Below are 20,228 nucleotides of genomic sequence, written 5' to 3' on the forward strand. Positions count from 1 at the left end.
AAATGTTGCTTTCCATTTCAAGTTTGATTTTAGGTATTCATTACGAAACGCTCACTTCCTGATTCCAGACAGCATCAGGCTCTGCTACGCTCCTGTGGACGTTTGTATAAAATTGAGAACGTGCGCGGGTGCCCACATGGAGTTCCGGAAAGACCCGCTTTGCTGCTTCGCTGCAGCTGCAGGGCTCCCCGAGGGCTTGAGTTCTAAGCTCTAACAGGAGTTGGTTAAAGAAGCTCTCCTATCACAATGCGCTTATCCCAAAAATTTGGAATGCCGACCCGTTGCCCTCTAAGGTGTGTGAACGCTGGGGGCATTAGAAAACAGGGTGAAGCTACCCTCACATGTTCTACGCCTAGAAGGGGAGGCTCAAAGGACTCTGCACCCGGTAATGTAGACATACGCAAATTTTGTAATGGCTCTCTTTCCGCATTTCGGGCCCAGTCTGGGAACACGCCCCAAAATCATGCAGAGAAGGGTGTACATGGGGGGGGTAACCCAACCTGGGCCAAACAAAAAACTGGGCGACAATCTTGCTAATTTACAAATAGAGGAGCAACTGAAAAGGCAGCCAGTAGAGTGCCCGGTATGGGACTGTTCTATATCAGACATCGCTCTATTAGAATCACTACCTGTGCCTGGCGCTCCCGGCTCATGATAATTGAAAATCTAATGAGCGTGAGGTGCAAAAAGTGGATATTGCTGTCATCGACCTGGATGAAAATGATTCGGTTTTCTCGGACAATCTCCTCCCCAAAAACTTATCAGCTTCTCCGGTAATGTTTTCATAGAGCTCAATAAGTGAATCCCACTCTAGGAATGAGGAACGGGGAGGAGCAAAAGTGTCAGTAACCTCTGAAAGCGAATCTCACTCAATGAATGACGAGCGGGAAGTGGTAAAAGTGTCAGCCCATAACCAAAGTATGAACACGTCTGTGGTAGTACAGCAAAGGGATAATGGTTGGGGTATTGCTCTACATGCCATGAATCTTGCGCTAACCACAATGTCTAGATCCCTGCTAGCATGTGAACAGAAATGAATCCTGCAGAGTGAATGTATGGATAAAAGTATGAAAAGGCAAGTGGCCAATTATTATTCTTTAGCTAAGATTTGGGACATGTGTGTTATCAAGGGAATCTAAACCTCATATGAATACTGTGGCCGCCCATAAAGAGAAAATTGCTGTTATCAGTACAGGAATAAGTCATGACAGAAATGTGAATTTAAAAACAAATGTGGTGGTATCAATGATCCCGTGTTTTGTTGATGTCATCTATGAAAGTTCGAGAGGGGGAGGTGGTCGGAGGCCACTGGGTGAAGATACCTCAAATTCTGCATGCTACTCCTGAGGAACTCTCCGTAGAGCGACCAAAAGTTAAAACACTCGACATAGTATCTCCCCTTGATAAAAATAAAACCAAACCAGGGAAACTGGTACCTAAAACATCTGCAAAAAGGTTGACTAAGAATCAACAGATCCCTAAGACTATAGGAAAATCATCTGTGAAACATGTTTTGAAGGTAATCTCAGTACCTAAACGTACCACCATTGCTGCATCCAAGGCCATCAAACAAAAATATCAAACTTGCGCACTTCACCGAAGAAATGGGGCCCTGACTTTTCCACCGCTTCATCCCTTGGAGTATCCTCCTTTGGATAATTTGGTGGGCTAGTTATCGAAGTTGGATAACGGTATGGGGGAAACCCAAAACCCACAGAAAACTAGAACGATAAAACCCCATCCTAAATTGACGTCAGAGTCAGGGGGGGGGGTCCTGTCACGTATGTACATCGTGCAGAGATTAGGAAAGCTGTGGATGAGTATATGGCGAAAGTAACCCCTACTTTAATATTGCCGCCTGATAAGCTGAGCGGTTCTGGCGACAGAGATATGGCAGATATGGGGAAAAGTAGACTGGCCCTGGAAAGAGCACTGGGAGCTGAGCCATTCTACCCGAGTAAACTGACCTTGGAAAAATTAAGTCAGGTAAGAGCTGCCCCTAGGGAGACCTTAAAGAGTGCGGAAGTGAATACCCCCCAAGTATGTGGTCTGGTTAACCAACCACTAGGGGCTTCGGTACAGAAGGACAACGGTGGTGATCTATCCCACATATCGGGGCCGATCATCTCCCTAATTGAAAGTGCCTTGAAGAGAATGCGGGGGATCTAATCCCTAAGTAGAAGAGGTGACCCCTCAGGCTAGAGGTAATCGGAGTAAGAGTTCACAACATAAGCCCCTCCTGAGAAACATCCCCGTATGGTTTCCCCTAGCTCTATCATGCAGAAGACCACCCTGTACACAATACGATCTCAATAGGAGGGCGGTGATGGCAATCTTCTTGGAGATCCCCCACTTACAGGATGTTATTTATTCAGACATGTTATTAGTGGAATTTCCAGTCAAAAGTCAACTAAACTCAGTAATATTGTGGTTTAAATCCAGAGTAGTTCAAAATGTAACTTGGCAGGCCAAGGATGAGTTGTTTGCCTTGGGATTTGATCTTGAGCCGCTATCCGATAGAATACCAAAGCGCCCTCCCCCGAGTTTGTATAGGAGTGGCTCGACGAGAGGGAAAGACGGCAACCCAAATGATCTGGCCCAGTACGCTGGTCCGACCCCTGGCATGAGGACTAGTGCACCTGGTCAGAAGTAATGTGAGGGAGGGGGGCGGGTAGAGCGGTTGTCCATGGTAAGCTGGAACACCAGGGGATTCACCCACCTCATAAATAATGATCAGAATGAGCTGTGTAAATATGACATTGTATTTCTGCAGGAGACATGGCTGACTGATGTCCCAATTTGGGATGATCATGAACTCCTCTTAAACCCTGCTGTTAAACCTGCGGTAGGTCGCCCGATGTCTGGGCTTGTGATAGCTGTAAAAATGGGTAGAGGCTTGAGTTCTGAGCTCTGGGCGATACCAAACAGTTACATGTTGTTAGCAAAACTAGTGGCCGGAACAGAGGTTTATGCCCTATTAAACATCTACTGGAACCCAATTGCCATGTCGGACGACTCTTTCTTTAAAGATCTAAATGATACTCTAGACATTGTGGTTATGGAACCGAAGATAAGAGTAATTGTAGTGGTGGGTGACCTAAATCTAACTTGTTTGAGCGAGGTGGGGTGCAAAAATAAAAATAGATGGAAAAGATGGGACTCTATTGTAAAAGCTAGAGGTCTGATTATGCTCAACTGAGCCTTTGGAACTGATATCCCCCCCCACCCGCTCTGACATGGCAAAAAGGTGATAGTACGTCGGTCATTGATTACATTTATGTAAATGTGAATCTCTGGCTTGCTGTAGTAAACTTTTGTGTGTTAAAAACAGAGGCCAGTGACCATAATAAATTAGAAGCCCAATGGAGGTGTGACCCGATAGTTGGCTCAAAGGAGCCTAAGAACATGGAACAAACTTGTGTAGCGTATGCGGGTGTGAAAAAATGGTGATGGTCGGAGAACGAAGTAGGTATTTATGCAGTGTAAAATGTATTTGTATAGTGCATCACATGCCATTTTGGCATCCACTTGATGCCTGGTTCTCAGAGAATGTGGAGGTAAAAGTATTGGGAGACACCAGTAAGGCAGATGAAGGTGTTGATTGATACGTACTGAAAGAAACAGTTTGTTGTGTGCTAATATGTGGTTTTGGAGGCATAAGTTTGTAGTGGGGCGTGCAAATAAAACTAACTCAATGGGGTATGGCCTTCAGAGTGCTTGTATCAGAGATATTCTATTTATTGTGGATTGTTGAACAGCTAGCTTTTAAGGGACTGCCTGAAGTTAATGTGGTCTTTCAAGGTACTTGGTCTCCTTGATATGTCGCTCTGATAGATTTAGAGATTTTCATTTCTGAAGGTTTCATGGGGTTTGTTCTGCTTGATGTGCTGGCCCCACACTGATTGCTTTAGGTGAAGGGCATCAAACTTTGCTGACATAATTATTTTGTGCTTTGTTCTTTCTTTTTTCACGTGTTGCAGATGGCTCAAGAATCCCTGTCTGAAAGATGTTGAATGTTTTTCTTATTTGAATTTTTGTAAGGCCTATGGCGGTCCCTTGCTCTCATCTAATATTTAAAACTCCAAAACTCCTCCCTAACCTGATGGTGTGCTACTGAAGGTTGACCCCCACCACTGCTGCCTGAAAGTATACTAAAGGGGATAACCTAGAAGCTAGCTGTCTAAACTCCCTCAAGGATGTCCTAATTGTCCCTGCTCTGTCCAGTATTTGTTCATCTAACGGGGTTTTAGATGAAGTCTTAAATGTTCAGATTAATTCAGGCTTTGTTGCTCATCTTTCCCTTTACTATTTTTTCCGTTTCTCTTGTCTTCTCAGCCTCTCCACTCCCACTGTTCTATTTTCCCCTTTGTTCTCCTCCTAAATCTTGCTCCACCCTTATAACTCTTTCCACTACTACTACCACCCCCTTCTCTGCTGTTGTTCCTTCCCCACGCTGCTGCTCCTCCCTCCAGACCATTTCTCCTCCCTCCAAATCCATATGGCTTTCTCCAAACCACTACTCAAACACTATCATTTTACTCAGTAACATTCACTTCACAATCACTCCCTACAATATCATGTCTAACCACTTGCCACACAACCACACAGACTGACACTGCAGAACCACTTTCGCTCCTTCGTTAACACGTATTCTACTCCACAATTCACCTCAATCCTCCTGCTGATATACTGGTCATTCTCCACCTCCGACTTTGCTTGGAAAACCAATGCTTACAAACCCCTGCTTATGTCACCCTTTCTCTCCCAGGATTGTATAGTTCTCCATTGCTCTGACTTCCCGACCCAGAGTAGTATGTGTATAAAAAAGTCATTTGAAGGGGGCTAAGCTGCACCCATTAGCTCCACACGGGTTTGCCATATTCCAATGCTTGCAACCTGATTAATTGGGGTTTCCAAGTAATTTTCGTCAGGGGGATGGATCCTTCTCCCCCTTCTGTCCATAGTGGCAATGGGGATCTTTGGGTTGTTGCAAGCGTTCCTCTCCATTGTTCAGACTCCCTGCAACATTGCTGCATATGGACATATTCGCTCTCCTTCTCTGCTGTTGCTCTCCCTCTCTGCTGTCGCGCTTCATTCCTTGTAACCACAGTGAATAGCATACATTGTAGAAATTTACCACCAGTAATTGCTGACCACAAGGCAAATGTACAATCTTTGACAGAGTGATGCGGAGTGAGTTTGTTCCACAAGTGCTATGGCAGTTGTCCACTTAGCAGGAGTTTACAGCAAGAGAAATGGGGGATACTTGGAGAACATGTAGTATCAAGGAACAATGAGGTGGAGAGAGTGAACACCACACACGCCAGCAAGGTGAAGCAATGGCTGGATCAGGCATGCCTTATAGGGCTGCCTTATTCTAAGATACAGGGCCCCTCATACTTGGATCACGGTCACTGGGCCGACAGCAAAATATGGTTGTATATGGGAGGATTGCTCACTAACATCGGCCAATCCAAGTAGGAGCACTACACATTACTTGGATGTCCCCAGTGACAATTAATTGTCCCAGTTCCCCAATATAAAACTGAATGGAGACCGATCCTGTGCAAGTGTGTGGAGACAGGCTTATGGTGAGGAGGTTCCAGAAGTGAGCCAGAGAGGAGGGAGGAGAAATGAGGACAAAGAAGGTGGTGGAGAAGGGAAGGATCAGCTAGGATGAGGAAAGAGTGGCAACACAAATTCGAGGTGGGACGACAGACGGTGAGGAAGCAAGGTCTCATGGATGGCAGGCAAAGTTTGGAGACCGAGTAGGGAGAAGTGGTGGTAGAGGATGTGGACTGAGACGCCCAAGATGAGGATACTTGGTTGGCCAGAAGTGGGCATTGAGTGGTAGGAGACCAGTGGGACCTATGTTTTAGAAATACCAGAGTGAAAGTGTTGAAAAGTCCTGCCATCTTGTTCCCAGATATTTGCAGTTCCAAAGCCTAGCCTCCCCACTAGACGAGCTAGCCAGGACGGATTCTGGTGAAACTAATGAACTAGTCAGAGAAATGTTTTGTGATTAAACATTGGCATCTCCGGAGAATTTCGAGCTGGTTTGGGGACTGTGGAGGAGGGGGAGTGACCAGAGTGACTATAGCCTGAAATTCCTCCTGGGACAGAGTGGGAGAAATCCACTGTCATATGAGGGATAAGTGATTGACTTGCATGTGGAACATCATTTGCCTGCAATGTTTACAAATGAGTTCCTGTACCTTAGAGACCCCCAAAGTAATGATGGGTGTATATAAAAGATTCTTTTAGGGTGGACCCCTGAATATGAACTGTTGTTGGCTAGTGCACTTGGACAGAAGACAATGCTCTCTTACAGTAAGGCTGCAACAACCAACTATTTCTTTTTTGTTTCCCTCAGGCCTTCTGCCCTGTTTTGAGAGATGATCCTGTGTTTTAGACTCTTATCCCACTCTGCTGCCAACTTTTCTGGATCTTCTGTTGATCTGTCGCTCAGTGAGTTCTTTGGTAGAGAGTAAGATGCTGATGTGTCTCTTGTGCGTCTTGTATGTGTTCGATTTATCTTCGAACAGTCTGAGAAGATTTCTGTTAGGTTTGAGTTTTTTTCTCAGGGTCCAGGTGAGGTTGGTATGTGGGCATTCTTTAGTGATGAAGGTTGATATGGCTTCAATAGAAGTAAGATGGATGGCTAATCTTTGACAGTGTCTTTGGGTAGCAATATGCTGGTACACTAGCATTTGGTTATTGTGTTGGAGGCCAGAATTAGAAGTTAGTTGCGTGTCAAAAGGCGGAATCCCTTCTTTCTTTTCCCTGTTCTTCTTTCTATAGTTTTACTTCTGCATTACTTGTGTGTTTCTGCTGCTGATTGTAACTGGTTTCTTGTAAGGAATTTCAGATGTATGAGTTGTGTTGGTCTCGCTGTGACGTCACAGCGATCAGGGCTGCAGTTTCTTGTAAATTGGTTGGTCGGCATCACTTCTAATGGCATTCCTGGTCCTCACAGTTCCTTACCGAGCCACACTGTGTCTCGTGGTGTAATTTCCGTGTCTCGTGGTGTAGGCTGTTTGTGAGAATGTCTTATTCTCCAAATTGCTGTTTTCAAATCCTACCAAGTGTATTTTAAGTGTAGAGGAAAGCAAAACAGGGGAATCTCCTTTGCTGATCATGATAATTGTTTTTAAACTACTTTTCTGTCTAGTAAGCATTGGAGATCGGGCTGTTTTGATGCCAATGAAACCTTTTTGTCCCACTAAAGTCAAGCCAAGGGGCCATTGTAGTGCCTGGGAAAATATACAATGGGACAAAATGCATGTCCTTTACAAATGAGTTCAGTTGCTTCGACACCCCTAATCTAGGAAGGCCAAAAGGTGTATTTGTGTTCAACTTTCATCCATAATTATGCTACGCTTGGGTCATTCTTGAGCGAATGCTTCCATAAATCCAAACAAGGGAGTCGGACACCCACTACTAAAATTATAGAATACAATGGTTTGTTGACACATCTAGTGCACATTTACATAATTTTTCCATTAATGTTCATTTACCGGCCAGGCACACCTCCAGCCAGGAGACCATGCTCCTCCACTGTCGGAATTGGTCAAAAACCAACAGTAATAAGCTTTCTCTCAAAACAATATCTTAAAAACAATCTTGAGTGGTTTCAAGAGGTTAGGTTACTTTTAATTGTTACGTATATTGTGGATTTTATGTTGATGTCTGTCATAGGTTTTCCGAATGTGGTTTTTATGGGCGCTGCCGTCCTAGTGCAGCAGTCATGGGCATTACACTTTAATGTTCTGGGGCCGTGACCATGTTGTAGATTTTTCAATTTCAGAATTAAATTGCAAGTTGTTCTTCTCACCTGCTCCACCCGCCATGGCTTAAAGATACTTAACGCTTAACGTTCTGTTAGTCTAGTACCCATCGGAAGCCCCATACACTGAATTCCCTTGGATTCCGATTTCTGTTGACTCAATCACATAAAGTATTTAGAAATCCACAGACTAGCCTTTCCTCCTACATTTGTTGTGTGGGTCAGTCCTGAAATGCTCTCCCACCCTACATCAGCAAAACCATGTTATCCTGCAACTAGCAACTCTTCAGTTATCCTGTGATATTAACATTCTGAGATTCCTGTTGATGCACATTTTGGCCATTTCCAGCTCCAGTCCACTTTTCAAATCACCATTGTGACTGATGTCACATTGATCAAGATCCTACTACTTAGCTCTATTAGTTAAAATAGTCAAAAAAAAGTCCTACATCCTAATGTGCCCTATGTCATTCATGAAATGCTCATCTAGCCCTGGTTTGTTTGTAAAATAGCAAACGAATAACATCAAGTGCATCGTTTTCACTTACTCTTGCTGTGCAGACCGTTATCGTCTCAGAATTTCAAGGGCTCTGAGAGACTGTTGTTTTTTCCTGTGTTGCCACCCTCCTTGAGCGATTTGAGACACTGCCTGTGTATAGGCGCTTTATAAATAAACATTACCAAGTCCCACTATGCACAGAACAAAACAGAACTGGATCAGCTTCTCCTGAATGACACGGGACAGCCGTTGGGCATACATAAACCCTGTCAAACCTGACCAACACTGACCCATTGCACCCCTATATTTAAAGTAGTGAAATTGGCTCATAATGATGCAGTTATTTACTGGCCACATGCCGGTCGGACACGGCATTGTGGGACTTCCACCTTCCTACACTTTTTATTCTGAACCTGAAACCATATTTCTTTCTCCCAACACTTGATACCCAGCATCTAAAATTAATATATACCTATGTAGTAAACTATTGAGTATGGATGTACACCAAAGCCATTTAAATAGCATGTTGTTCCTGGCTTTCATCGGAAAATAAAACTATTTCCCATCTGTGTTCTAAAATCCTGACCACTCTTCTAGAACTCCCTTCCTCATTCACCTTATTCTCAAATGAACCTGTCTGCTCTGAACATATTTGCTCAGTTCCTCATTAGTCTTTTACTGCTCATCCAGCGCATAGAAGGAGGTTTTGCAAATGTAATGCCTTGGTTAATGATGTGTGTATTTGGAGGAAGAGTGAACGTATTTAGCCAATGAACTTTTAACTATACTAGTGCATTAAGGCGTTTGTTCTGTGTAGTCATGGAGACTACTATTGGCTTACTTCTAGCTTTTGAGGCCTAAAACGGAATCTACAACCTTCGGTTCTTAAAGTGTTTTTGGATTTCGGTGCCCATGATCCATCAGCATTGACCATACAGTGTAAGGCTGTTTAAAAGGCCAAAATATATGCAGGCTAAAACATCTGGAGGGACTAAGGTTGCCGATGGCTAGCTTAAAATGTAATCGTTTTTCAACTGTTGAAGTAATAGGTTGTTTTTATTATAAACCAAGAAATGTTACAAATGTTTAGTGATCAATATTTATGTATGTGTTTCTTCTTTTAATGGCATTATTCTGATTGATAATGTCTGAACTTTTTTGCAGTCTTTAATAATACATTAATCAACAATTAGTTTCGGGTCAGAATTTCTGATGTAATCCCATTGCTGTAGGTACAGATGCTTGCTTTAAAAGTAGCAACTTGTTTGTATAAAATCTTTTCTTCTGTGTGTACGACTGAAATATATTTTGCTGAACCCATTTCTCTTTCATGTTTGTGCTACGAAAACAGCACGAAAAACATAGCATTGAGCATTTGAGGTGTTGGTGCTGAAACCTTATGTTCCCGGCAACTAGCCAGTTTGCAGGCAACATTGATTTTGTTATTGGAAATGCTGTGTCAGCATTGTGGAACCTTGGCCCACTGCGGCCACCCTAGGAGACTAAATAGGGTCTTGGCCCTGGTCATTAAACAGCATCAAAAATTGATTCGTTTTTTACATTCAGTAATGCACAGTCATATGTTTACCACACATACACATTTTCATGCAACATGTTTTGGTACATACTGCCAACAAATTCTAGAAGGGGGTTATGATGCTGGTTAACCTGGTTAACCAAGTTTAACATCAGACATTACGTTCTTGCAAATGTTTCATTGTTGCTTTAAAAATTCATTTAACAGCCAAAGTCCCCGCTTTCTAAGAAGCCACATTCTTCAACTGCAACAAGTGGTGAAGAACCAACGGTAATAACCTTTTTGCTACCACAGTTTCTGAAGATTGAAGGTGAAGCTAGAAGAAGCACTGATCTTGAGAATTTACTGGGTCATAATCATTTCCCCTACTGATTGTTAAGAAGGTGCTTCCCTCGTTGACTAATTCAAAGAGGGTGCTTTGGCACAGTGGGAATTAAAGTCCTGGAATGGTACTGATTTTGTGTTAGTATCGTCAGTGTTTTGGGATACTCTAGCGAATGACAATATTTTGAATGTCCACTTTATCCAAGATACTTATTTTGGCATTTAAAATGATTTAAGGTTTAAATCCTTTGTCCCCCCCACGTACCCTTTTGACCCCACATCTTCAGCAAGTACAGTGCCCTTAGTAAGCCCTCTCTTACTGACACAATTTATCCCTCTGCACCCCGTCCATCGTCATTGGAGCTGTCGAGTACATTTTCAGTTATGTTACAGAATCTGTTACTTGAATGTCACCCTCAGAACACACTGGAATATTGCCAGTGCATATTTTAGATCCTGTTCATGAAATAAACCACACCCACCATCTCTAGCCCGTAACTATTTGCAGCAACATCTATCCCTGTTCCCCAGTATGTGAGATGGTCTGGATGCCAGAAATGGCTCAGTTGCTCGATTATTTACCCCTCTTCTACCAAGCTCAAATCACATTCCTCACATGGCAATTCGGTGTTCTCTCCTCTTCTTTCTATATCCTGACCACGTTTCCCCTGTGACATACTGGGAAAGAGGTGACATAGATTCCAACAACCTATGGGACATTATCGTGATGTTTTCATCAGCACTGCTATTCCCACTGTGCAAAAGTTACAGCCATGGTACTTCTTTCAATTGTTTCTGTCTAGATCTTCCTTTGCCGTCTGTAGGTACTTACTTGTTCTTGCTTTTTTCCACTTAACCATGAACCCTCTTTTGAAATGACCATTGGGCTTGTTTGTGTATATAGGATGTATAATGTGCAAGCATAGCTGGGAAGACATTGACCTCTGTACGTAGTGGGAACCACACCTAGGGGGCTACGAGTAAGGATGCAGGGATTGACAGAAGGGGGTGGTCCTTGAAACCACTAGGTGACAGTGGAATCATTTCATAATTGGAACGTGAATTTTTGTTAGAATTAAGCAGTGAAATATGCTTTCTAAGACATCCTCAATCGCCTGATTTGTTATCTAAAGTGGTGTAAAAACCGTTAGAAAGGATTCAGCCATCTAGGTCTAAATACTTTCATCTAAACAGGTAGGCTCTGAAAATAGATTTAATGGTACTCTTCCTGTCCCCTTCCTCTGGGCCTATTCAGTTATCTTTTATAACAGGGTAAAAACTGTAGATTTCCCCTCTCAGCAATAATCACTTTTTTTAAATATTAGAATCTGGTGAGTATGTACTGTTGGAGCCTTCTTGTTCTGTGATTCTTTCAGCACTTCAGTCCTTTTCTTCCAGTTCTCAGTCACACTTCCCTTTCACAGCACAGTTTTCTGACAATGTAATGTATTCTTCTAAGATCTTATTCTTGTTCATTCTCTGCCATTGAAGGGTTTATGTTTGTTAAGTTAATTCGTACAGAGCCCCTGGTACCCAAAGGCTTAAGGGCGCAAACAAAAAACAATACAATACAAGACAAGACAGAACATTTCATCAAATTGGGGTAGTTTGGGGTTAAGATAACGAACGGGCAGTGAGCATTGAAAGATCTAGAGGTGAACTGAAGCAGTGCCAGATGTGCAACTGCAGTATTCTAGCTCTGTCCCACATTGGCACCATCCTCAGTGACTGAGACTATGACCAGTCTGTCCCCACTCTAAAACCTTTTTATTATTGGCTACTGTGCAATACATTTTTCCAATACCTTTCCATTTTCTTTTTTTTATATATGCTTTCTCTACTGAATACCGTAGCTCAGCAGCAGAGGAGGCATGTAAAAACTAATGTGATTATTATTTATTTCACGTTATTCTTTTTTCCTAAGAAAAGAATAATACCAGCAGTCGAGTACTCAGTTTTGTCCAAATTGGTAACTTAATGGCTAGCTCGAAAGGTCTAACCCTGAGGTGTACAGTGCGTGTGACACCAGGATCTTCCCTGAGGTGGCACCCACACCTAACTTAGCCATTTCCAGGCTAAAGTTGATCTGCAAATCTAAGCTTCCTGTCCCTCTACCTAGTTTCGGTTGGGTTTAAGGTTACTAGTATACCTCCGCAAAGGACTAATGATTTGTGTGTTGTCCCACTAAGGGGGCGTGACTTGATTCCACATTCTAAGCCTCGAGTGGTAGCCAAAGACCTAATCTCAAAAACTGACGCTGGCAGAGAAATGCCAAGTGCAGCCTTGTGTATGAGAATGTTGATGCACCACATGTGTATCAAATAAGAAAGTAGGTTTGTGAAAAATCGGTTGGTTTGTAACCTGCAACTACCAGGGGATGTCTGTGAGATATTTTTCTTAATCTCAAACTAGATCTGTGGCAGATGGATGTATGGGGGTCTCTGTCTTCTGATAAACGGTTTCTGATTTCTTCATGCATGAAGACAAGAAGTAAAGGAAATATGTGCACTGTTTCTACTGCAAAATCTGTAATATATCATATCCACTCTCTTCAGAGAAATAAAACTAAGTAGGTCACTGTAGTACTCGCATAAAATCAAGGGTGTTTGTTACACTCTTTAAGGTGGTCAACATGTTGAAACATGTGTCAAAGCACCAAAATCGGGTTTCTTCTTATACAAAGTATGTAGTACTTTCCCCTTTAAAATGGCATTATGTCCTAGCTTGGCAAATGAAATTTGTCTTTGAACCTTAACTTGCCTGCTCTTTGGAGGTCTGAAAAACATAAGAAAGAGCATGGTCTTAACAATGATGCTAGACTATTTTGACCATTTACAGGCTGCAGTTAAAACACGCCACAAGTAATGAGAACATAAACTTGAAAACAGTATCATTCTCCAGCATGGGGTCTGGCATGGATTCACATGCTCATGAATATTCCCCGTCGTCAGGCTGGGAATCCTCGGTAAAGAAAAAACCAGTATCAGTTTCGTTTCTGATCTGTCTTTCGTAGTAATAACCAATCACTGGTCTCTGCGTCATACTGACCACAGCCAATGACTGCCCTCTACCTAAGCACCGCCTCTGGCAGCCATCTTCAGATTTTTACCGCACGTTCATGTGTTGGGATCCTCGTGCTATTGCTCTCGAGCGTTAGTGCTATTTTTTCGCGCTTTTTCACAAAAACTTCGATTCTTTCGGTCAAAAGAGCCTCAAGCTCCACCGATACTACATCCGATCAACGGGGACCCGTGTCGGATTCATCTGTGCCCCTCAAGGGTGAAGATTTCGTCGAGCTACGCTTCGGAGGACTCCAGAAGCTTCTCAGGCCCGGTCTCGGAGATGGCCCAGGAGAAGGGAAGCTCGACGCCCGGAAAGCTGTTCAGGGCCTGCCCTGGATGCCAGCTGCAGAACGTCTTCAAGGAGGACGAACACTCTTTCTGCCTTTACTGCCTTCATGGGGACAAGACGCACGTGGAGAAGGACTGTGCGTTTTGCGGCAACATGTCGGAACGGACCATGAAGGACCGCCATCAACGTCTCGCCAGCTGGCTGGAGGGTAAGAGCCCGTCTGGCGAGAAGAAGAAGAAATCTGAGCGGTCTTCTAAGACCTTTGAGGGCGCCCCGGCGACGGGGGCCCAACATAAGGCCAAGCACCGCGAGTCCGCTGGCACCGGGAGCGCCGAACGGTCGGGCTCTACGGGCGCCAGGCAGGGCGCACCCTCCCCGGCACCATCAACCACGAGCCAACGCTCTGGGTCGGGTAAGAGGAAGGCCGAGCACCCGGCGAAGCTCCTGGAGAGATCCCGGTCGAGCTCTAAGGCAGAGGAGGAGCGTGGCAGTGCCCCCTCCCTCAAGGATAAGGCGGTGAGCGCACCTAAGGTGGTGAAGGCCTTGATCCATTCGACCAAGCCCTCTATCGAAACGGTCGCGGCGGCCCTGGCCCAGCCTGTGGAGGCTGCACCAGTGGTGGCGGCCTCGGGGCCCAGAATCTCCCTGCCTCCTCGGAGGGAGTCTTCTTTCGTGCCCATCGATAGGACCCCCGTGAAACCCTCCGTGGGGAAGAAGGGGGGGCAGGGCGTCGTCGTAGATTCGGCCTCAACCTCAGAAGAGGAACTGATCGAGGTCTTAAGCCACGGCCTAGGCGTGGAACAAGACCAGCCCGTCGGAATGGGCCCCGACGCAGGTGACGACGACGACATCGTCGAGGATACCGACGGGGCCCCTGCTCGCCCGTCGGATTCCCCTCTGCCAGCGCCGCAAGACAACTCAGCGGCCATTTTGTTGGCTATACAGTCCTTATGCTCCGAGATAAGGACGAGACTACCGTTACCGACGGAGGAACCTCTCCCGTCTGGGGATCCAGAACCGGGACCTTCTGGTGTTCCCCCTACCAAGAAAAGAAGGATTCATCCACCGCCTCCTTTTCAACCGTCGCGCCCCGTCCAGCCCTCCTCCCCGTCCACCCGAGGGGATGATACGGGGACTGACACGGCGGCGACGGGTACGGACGACGAGGCATACGACGAGGATTTTCCGTCGTCGCCTCCCACCAGGGCTTCTCCGCCCGACGAGATTGGATCGTTCCACTCAATGATCGCCAGGGCATCCGAGCTTTTCCAACTCTGCCCTGAGGAGAAGAAAAAGGAAGGCTTCCTTTACCAACGGCGCGAGACCAAGAGGAAGACGGTCCTCGCAGTGCCTCTGTTGGACGACATTTGGGATGAGGGCCTTTCCCTCCTCAAGAACCCTTCCACGACGCCAGCGAGAAGAGACCGGTACGAGAAAAAGTACCGGGTCCCGGACTCGGCCCCCCTATGCCTCCGGGCGCAGCCTACCCCGGACTCCGTCGTCTCCGCGGCAGCCAGGAAGAAAGCGGGGGGGGGTGCGGCCTCCACGTCGACTTCCCCGCCGGACGGCGAGGGAAAGAAATTGGATACCATGGGACGCAAAGTCATCTCGTCGGCGGCGACGACGATTAAAGCGGCCAACGCCTTGGCTATCGTGGCCCGCTACGACAGGGAACTCTGGTACAAGATAGCTCCCCTGCTGGATTTTCTGCCGGACGACAAGAGGGCGGAGGCCCTTGAGATCCTGCAGGAAGGTGAGGTGGCCTCGGACCACGCCATCACCGTGGCGACGGACATCGCCGACACTGGATTCCGCCAGATGGGCAACGGCGTTTGCCTTCGACGTCGCGGATGGCTCAAGGCTACGGACTTTCGGCAGGACGTCCAGACCAGGGTCCTGGACATGCCCTTCGACGGGAACAACCTGTTTGGGAAGACAGTGGACGACTCCCTTCAGGCCATCAAGGCGGATACTGAGACGGCCCGGGCCCTTGGAGTACTGCAGCAACGGCGGACGCCCTTTCGGAGCGGCGGAGGCAAGGGCGCCTCCAAAGGTTCCGGCGGCGGTTTCGCTTCCTACCGTCAAGCGGCCCGCTCGTCGTCGCAAGAGGCCTACAGAGGACGAGGCAAGTCTGGCGGACCCCGCCGTCGTCGCCAAGGAGGCCAAGGCGGCAAGGCCGCGTCCAAGCAGGATTGAACCGGCCGTGGGGTCGGGCCCCCACCGAAGCACCCCGGTGGGAGGCCGGCTGGCGGGCTTCGTCAGCGTGTGGGAGTCCATCTCCACCGACCGTTGGGTGCTGGACGCCCTGGCCCGGGGCCACGCGCTCGAGTTTCAAAGAAGGTGCCCGCGCGTCCCCCCCGTGGCCAGGAAAGAACTTCACGTCCCTCAACTTCTCCTGGAGGTAAAGGCGATGCTCAGAAAGGGCGCCATCGAACTCGTCCCAAAGAGGCTTCGGGGCTCCGGAGTCTACTCGCGTTACTTCCTCGTGAAGAAGAAGACGGGAGGATGGCGCCCCATCCTGGACCTGCGACGCCTGAACAAGTTCATCAAGGCGCAGAAGTTCCGGATGGTCACCCTCCAGCACGTCCTGGGTCAGCTGGAGGAAGGAGACTTCCTATCGTCGTTGGATTTGGAGGATGCCTACTTCCACATTCCCATCCTAAAGGGGCACCGAAAATTCCTCAGATTCGTGGTCCAAGGGCGTCATTACCAGTTCAAAGCCCTTCCCTTCGGACTGCGGTCGGCACCCAGGGTTTTCACCAAGTGCCTCGCACCGGTGGCGGCGCAGCTGCGCCGCGAGGGGATTCACGTCTACCCCTACCTGGACGACTGGCTCATCCGCGCCAAGACGAGGGAGCTCGCCGTGGTCCACACGGCAAGGACCGTCCAACTCCTCACGGACCTGGGATTCTCCGTGAACTACGCCAAATCCCACCTGGTGCCCGCGCAAGTCGCACTGTTTCTGGGAGCGAGGCTCGACACAGTGTCCCTTCTGGCCTCCCCGTCGGAGGAGAGGACCAGGACCATCTTGGGCAAGGTGCAACGGATGTTGGTGGCCGACGCGGCCAAGGTGAGGTCCATCAAGTCCCTCCTCGGGATGATGTCTTCCTGCATCTACCTCATTCCCATGTGCAGGCTCCGGATGCGCCCGTTGCAAGAGTTCCTGGATGCGCGCTGGATCCAGACGACGGGCAGCTTCGAGGAAAGGATCAAGCTCGACGAGAGTTTCCGACGAGCGATACGGTGGTGGGGCACCCGCGCGCATCTGACGGCGGGCATGGACTTCCAGACCCCAGCCCACCAGGTGACTGTGACCACGGATGCCTCCCTAGAAGGGTGGGGAGCGCACACCGAAAATCTGCACGCAAGGGGACTCTGGCTCCCGACGGAGAAGTCCCTGCATATCAACGTCCTGGAGCTCCGTGCAGTGTTTTGGGCCCTCAGGTCCTTCCTTCCGTCCCTCAAGGGCAAGGTGGTGAGGATCTTCACCGACAACACCACCACCATGTTTTACATCAGGAAACAGGGCGGAACCAGGTCCCCAGCGCTGTCCAAGGAGGCGCAGGACCTGTGGCATTGGGCCGTCGCCCAAGGGATTCTTCTGGTGCCGTTTCATCTGGCAGGGATAAAAAACACCATCGCCGACTCACTCAGCAGGGAGCTGCGCTCGTGCCACGAGTGGGAACTACGGCAGGATCTGGTGGATCGCCTCTTCCGACGGTGGGGCACACCCCAGATCGACCTGTTCGCGATGGCGACGAACACCAAGTGCCGGAGGTTCGCCAGCAGGTTTCCCCAGACGAGGAGCATGGGCGATGCTTTCTCGTTCCCCTGGGAGGGCCTGTTCCTCTACGCGTTCCCTCCCTTGCCTCTGCTAATCCGGCTCGTCAACCAGCTCAAGAGGTCACGGTGCAGGATGATCCTCGTCGCACCTGCGTGGCCGAGGCAGATATGGTTCCCGGACCTTCTGGACTTGTCGGCGTCCCCGCCAATCAAGCTGCCGGCGGACGCGGATCTACTCTCCAGGGAAGGAGGCGCCATCCTCCACCACGACCCGAAGTCGCTGAACTTGCAGGCCTGGCTCCTGCAGCGCTAGAGTTTGGAGGATACGACATACCGGCCGATTGCAGAGAGGTTCTTGCAAAGGCCAGGGCGTCCTCGACTCTTAAATGCTACGGACACAAATGGAAGAGGTTCTCTGTCTGGTGCCACGCACAGAAGATTAACCCTCTACGGATTACGGCTCCCCAAGTGCTGCCGTACCTGCTGACGCTGGCCAAAGCTGGTCTGGCACACGCGTCCATCAAGATTCATCTTGCTGCGATCTCCCGATACACCAGAACCACGGGCCGGACGTCCTTGTGGTCTCATCGTCTGGTGAAAGAGTTCATGAAGGGACTGTTCAGATCGTTCCCGCCGGTGAAGGCTCCGGCCCCGGCGTGGGAGCTCAACGTGGTGCTGACCAAACTCATGGGACCTCCGTTCGAGCCTCTGCACTCGGCCCCGTTGAAGTTTCTATCGTGGAAAACAGCTTTTCTCGTGGCCATCACCTCCGCACGACGAGTGGGAGAGATCCAGGCCCTTTCCTGCAAGGCCCCGTACTTGACTTTCCACGACACGAGGGTAGTGCTCAGGACGCACCCCTCCTTCATGCCCAAGGTACCGTCGGACTTTCATCTCAACGAACCCTTGGTGTTACCTGTGTTCTTCCCGTCGCCTTCGTCGCCGGCTGAGAGGACTTTGCACTCGCTGGATGTAGCTAGAGCGCTGAAGTTCTACGTGGACCGCACGAAAGGTTTTCGGAAGACGTCACAACTCTTTGTGAACTTTGGACCTGTCAATCAGGGGAAGGCTCTCTCGAAGGCTTCCATCTCCAGATGGCTCTCCGGCTGTATCATGTACTGTCACCGGTTGGCAAACCGACCGCTGCCTGGCCGTCCGAGAGCCCATTCCACCAGAGCGATCGCAGCTACCACGGCGTTCCTATCTGGTGTGCCCCTGCTGGACATATGCAGGGCTGCTACGTGGAGGTCGACGCACACCTTCACGAAATTCTACTGCGTCGACCGGGATTCCAGGGAGGAGTCCAGGGTCGGCCAAGCAGTGCTGCGCAACCTGTTCGCCTGAGGTGAGCCTGGTGAGGAGGTAAGATGCTTAATGTTGAGTTGATGTGATGCTTAATGTTGAGCCTTTGCCACCTCCCGTGGTTGTGCATGTGTGTACTGCTATGTATTCTTTATTCATGAGCATGTGAATCCATGCCAGACCCCATGCTGGAGAAGGAACAAGTTACTTACCTGTAACTGTTGTTCTCCAGCATGGGTCTGGCATGGATTCACATGCGAACCCTCCCGCCTACCCCTCTGCGGCTCTTCACTTGGTCATACTGCCACTTCACGTGCTTCCAAATCTGAAGATGGCTGCCAGAGGCGGTGCTTAGGTAGAGGGCAGTCATTGGCTGTGGTCAGTATGACGCAGAGACCAGTGATTGGTTATTACTACGAAAGACAGATCAGAAACGAAACTGATACTGGTTTTTTCTTTACCGAGGATTCCCAGCCTGACGACGGGGAATATTCATGAGCATGTGAATCCATGCCAGACCCATGCTGGAGAACAACAGTTACAGGTAAGTAACTTGTTCCTTCTGGGTTAAATTGCAGCACTTGCTTGTGATTTAGTAAGAGCTTTTGCAGAGTGGCTCTAGTATCTTGCATGTGTATTTCTCTCATCAATAAGCTTACTGCACTTGTATCACATTGGAAAACACTTGGTTTCAGGTGAGTGCTGCTTCCATAACGTAAGAGTCCAAGAAAAGGAACCTGAATATTCAGGCCCCCATCTGCATCAGGGGGCACTGAGTCAAAAATACCTTTGCTCATTAATCTACCAACAAAAAGTGAAATTAACTATGAACTGACACCAGCCCAAGTAGTAACTTCTTATTAGGACCTCCTTTGTTCAGACAGACACGCCTGGGGTTTTTAGGCCTCATTTTAACATTGTATAATCTACTGTTCTAGTTCTCGGACTAGAAGGTTCAGACACAAGGCATCCACAATTAAGCACCTCATTTGCAATTTCTATCCCTACCTCTGTCACAATTCCAGACTACCTTGCTAACCAACTGAGCCCAATCGCTCTGTTAGAAAATTAGGGTATTGGGCAACCTCTGCATAGGACTCAAGTTAAGCCTTCTCAGTTGTAGAATCTGTTCAAGATTGTACATCCGATTGGACCCTCTTTACCCAAGGCCCCAAGGTTCCTTTACCCATGGCAGGCCCTCGACTGGCACCAATTTCACATGCTCAGCTGATGGGTACCGTCATCAAATTCATGACCTACGATTTCATCATTGATTATTTCATAAATTGCGTAAAGCATGCTTTCTGGCACTAGTATACATTCTGATCCTGCCATTGGCTCTTCAGCAGTCTAATGAACACCAAGGTCGATGTTCCCTTCAGCTATACTATGGTGGAAGAGCTTGTACTCTTACACTGAAAAAAAACATTCTATGGCAAAGGGGTATAAAGCATTTTCTACGCCATCCCGAAGGGTTTGATCGCTTGAAGGAGCTTTCTCCCTCTCCTCGTCTACTGGAAATATCTGCATTATACATCAGGGTTTTACTGGGCATTAGTCTGTAATTTTATGAACAGGAACATGAAGTGGCAGTCAAGTTAGCTCATGCTTCAAAGAAAACACTTGGCATTCAGTAATTTCATGGT

General features: G+C 47.8%; 1 protein-coding gene across 13 annotated transcripts in view; it reads left to right on the forward strand.

Moving 5' to 3' along the window:
* NEDD4L (NEDD4 like E3 ubiquitin protein ligase) overlaps positions 1–20,228 on the forward strand; it is a 2,900,454-nt gene that overhangs the window by 1,768,587 nt on the left and 1,111,639 nt on the right. For 7 of the 13 annotated variants that reach the window (XM_069627054.1, XM_069627053.1, XM_069627056.1 and 4 more), the window contains one exon: positions 10,030–10,092. The exons of the other annotated variants lie outside the window; for them this stretch is intronic. In XM_069627054.1, coding sequence (XP_069483155.1) covers positions 10,030–10,092 — 63 coding nt within the window. The remainder of the gene's footprint in view (positions 1–10,029; positions 10,093–20,228) is intronic. 13 annotated transcript variants of the gene reach the window in all.

This window comes from Ambystoma mexicanum, chromosome 6p (genome assembly GCF_040938575.1).
Source record: "Ambystoma mexicanum isolate Mex_15411 chromosome 6p, UKY_AmexF1_1, whole genome shotgun sequence".
NCBI classification, from domain to species: Eukaryota; Metazoa; Chordata; class Amphibia; order Caudata; family Ambystomatidae; genus Ambystoma; species Ambystoma mexicanum.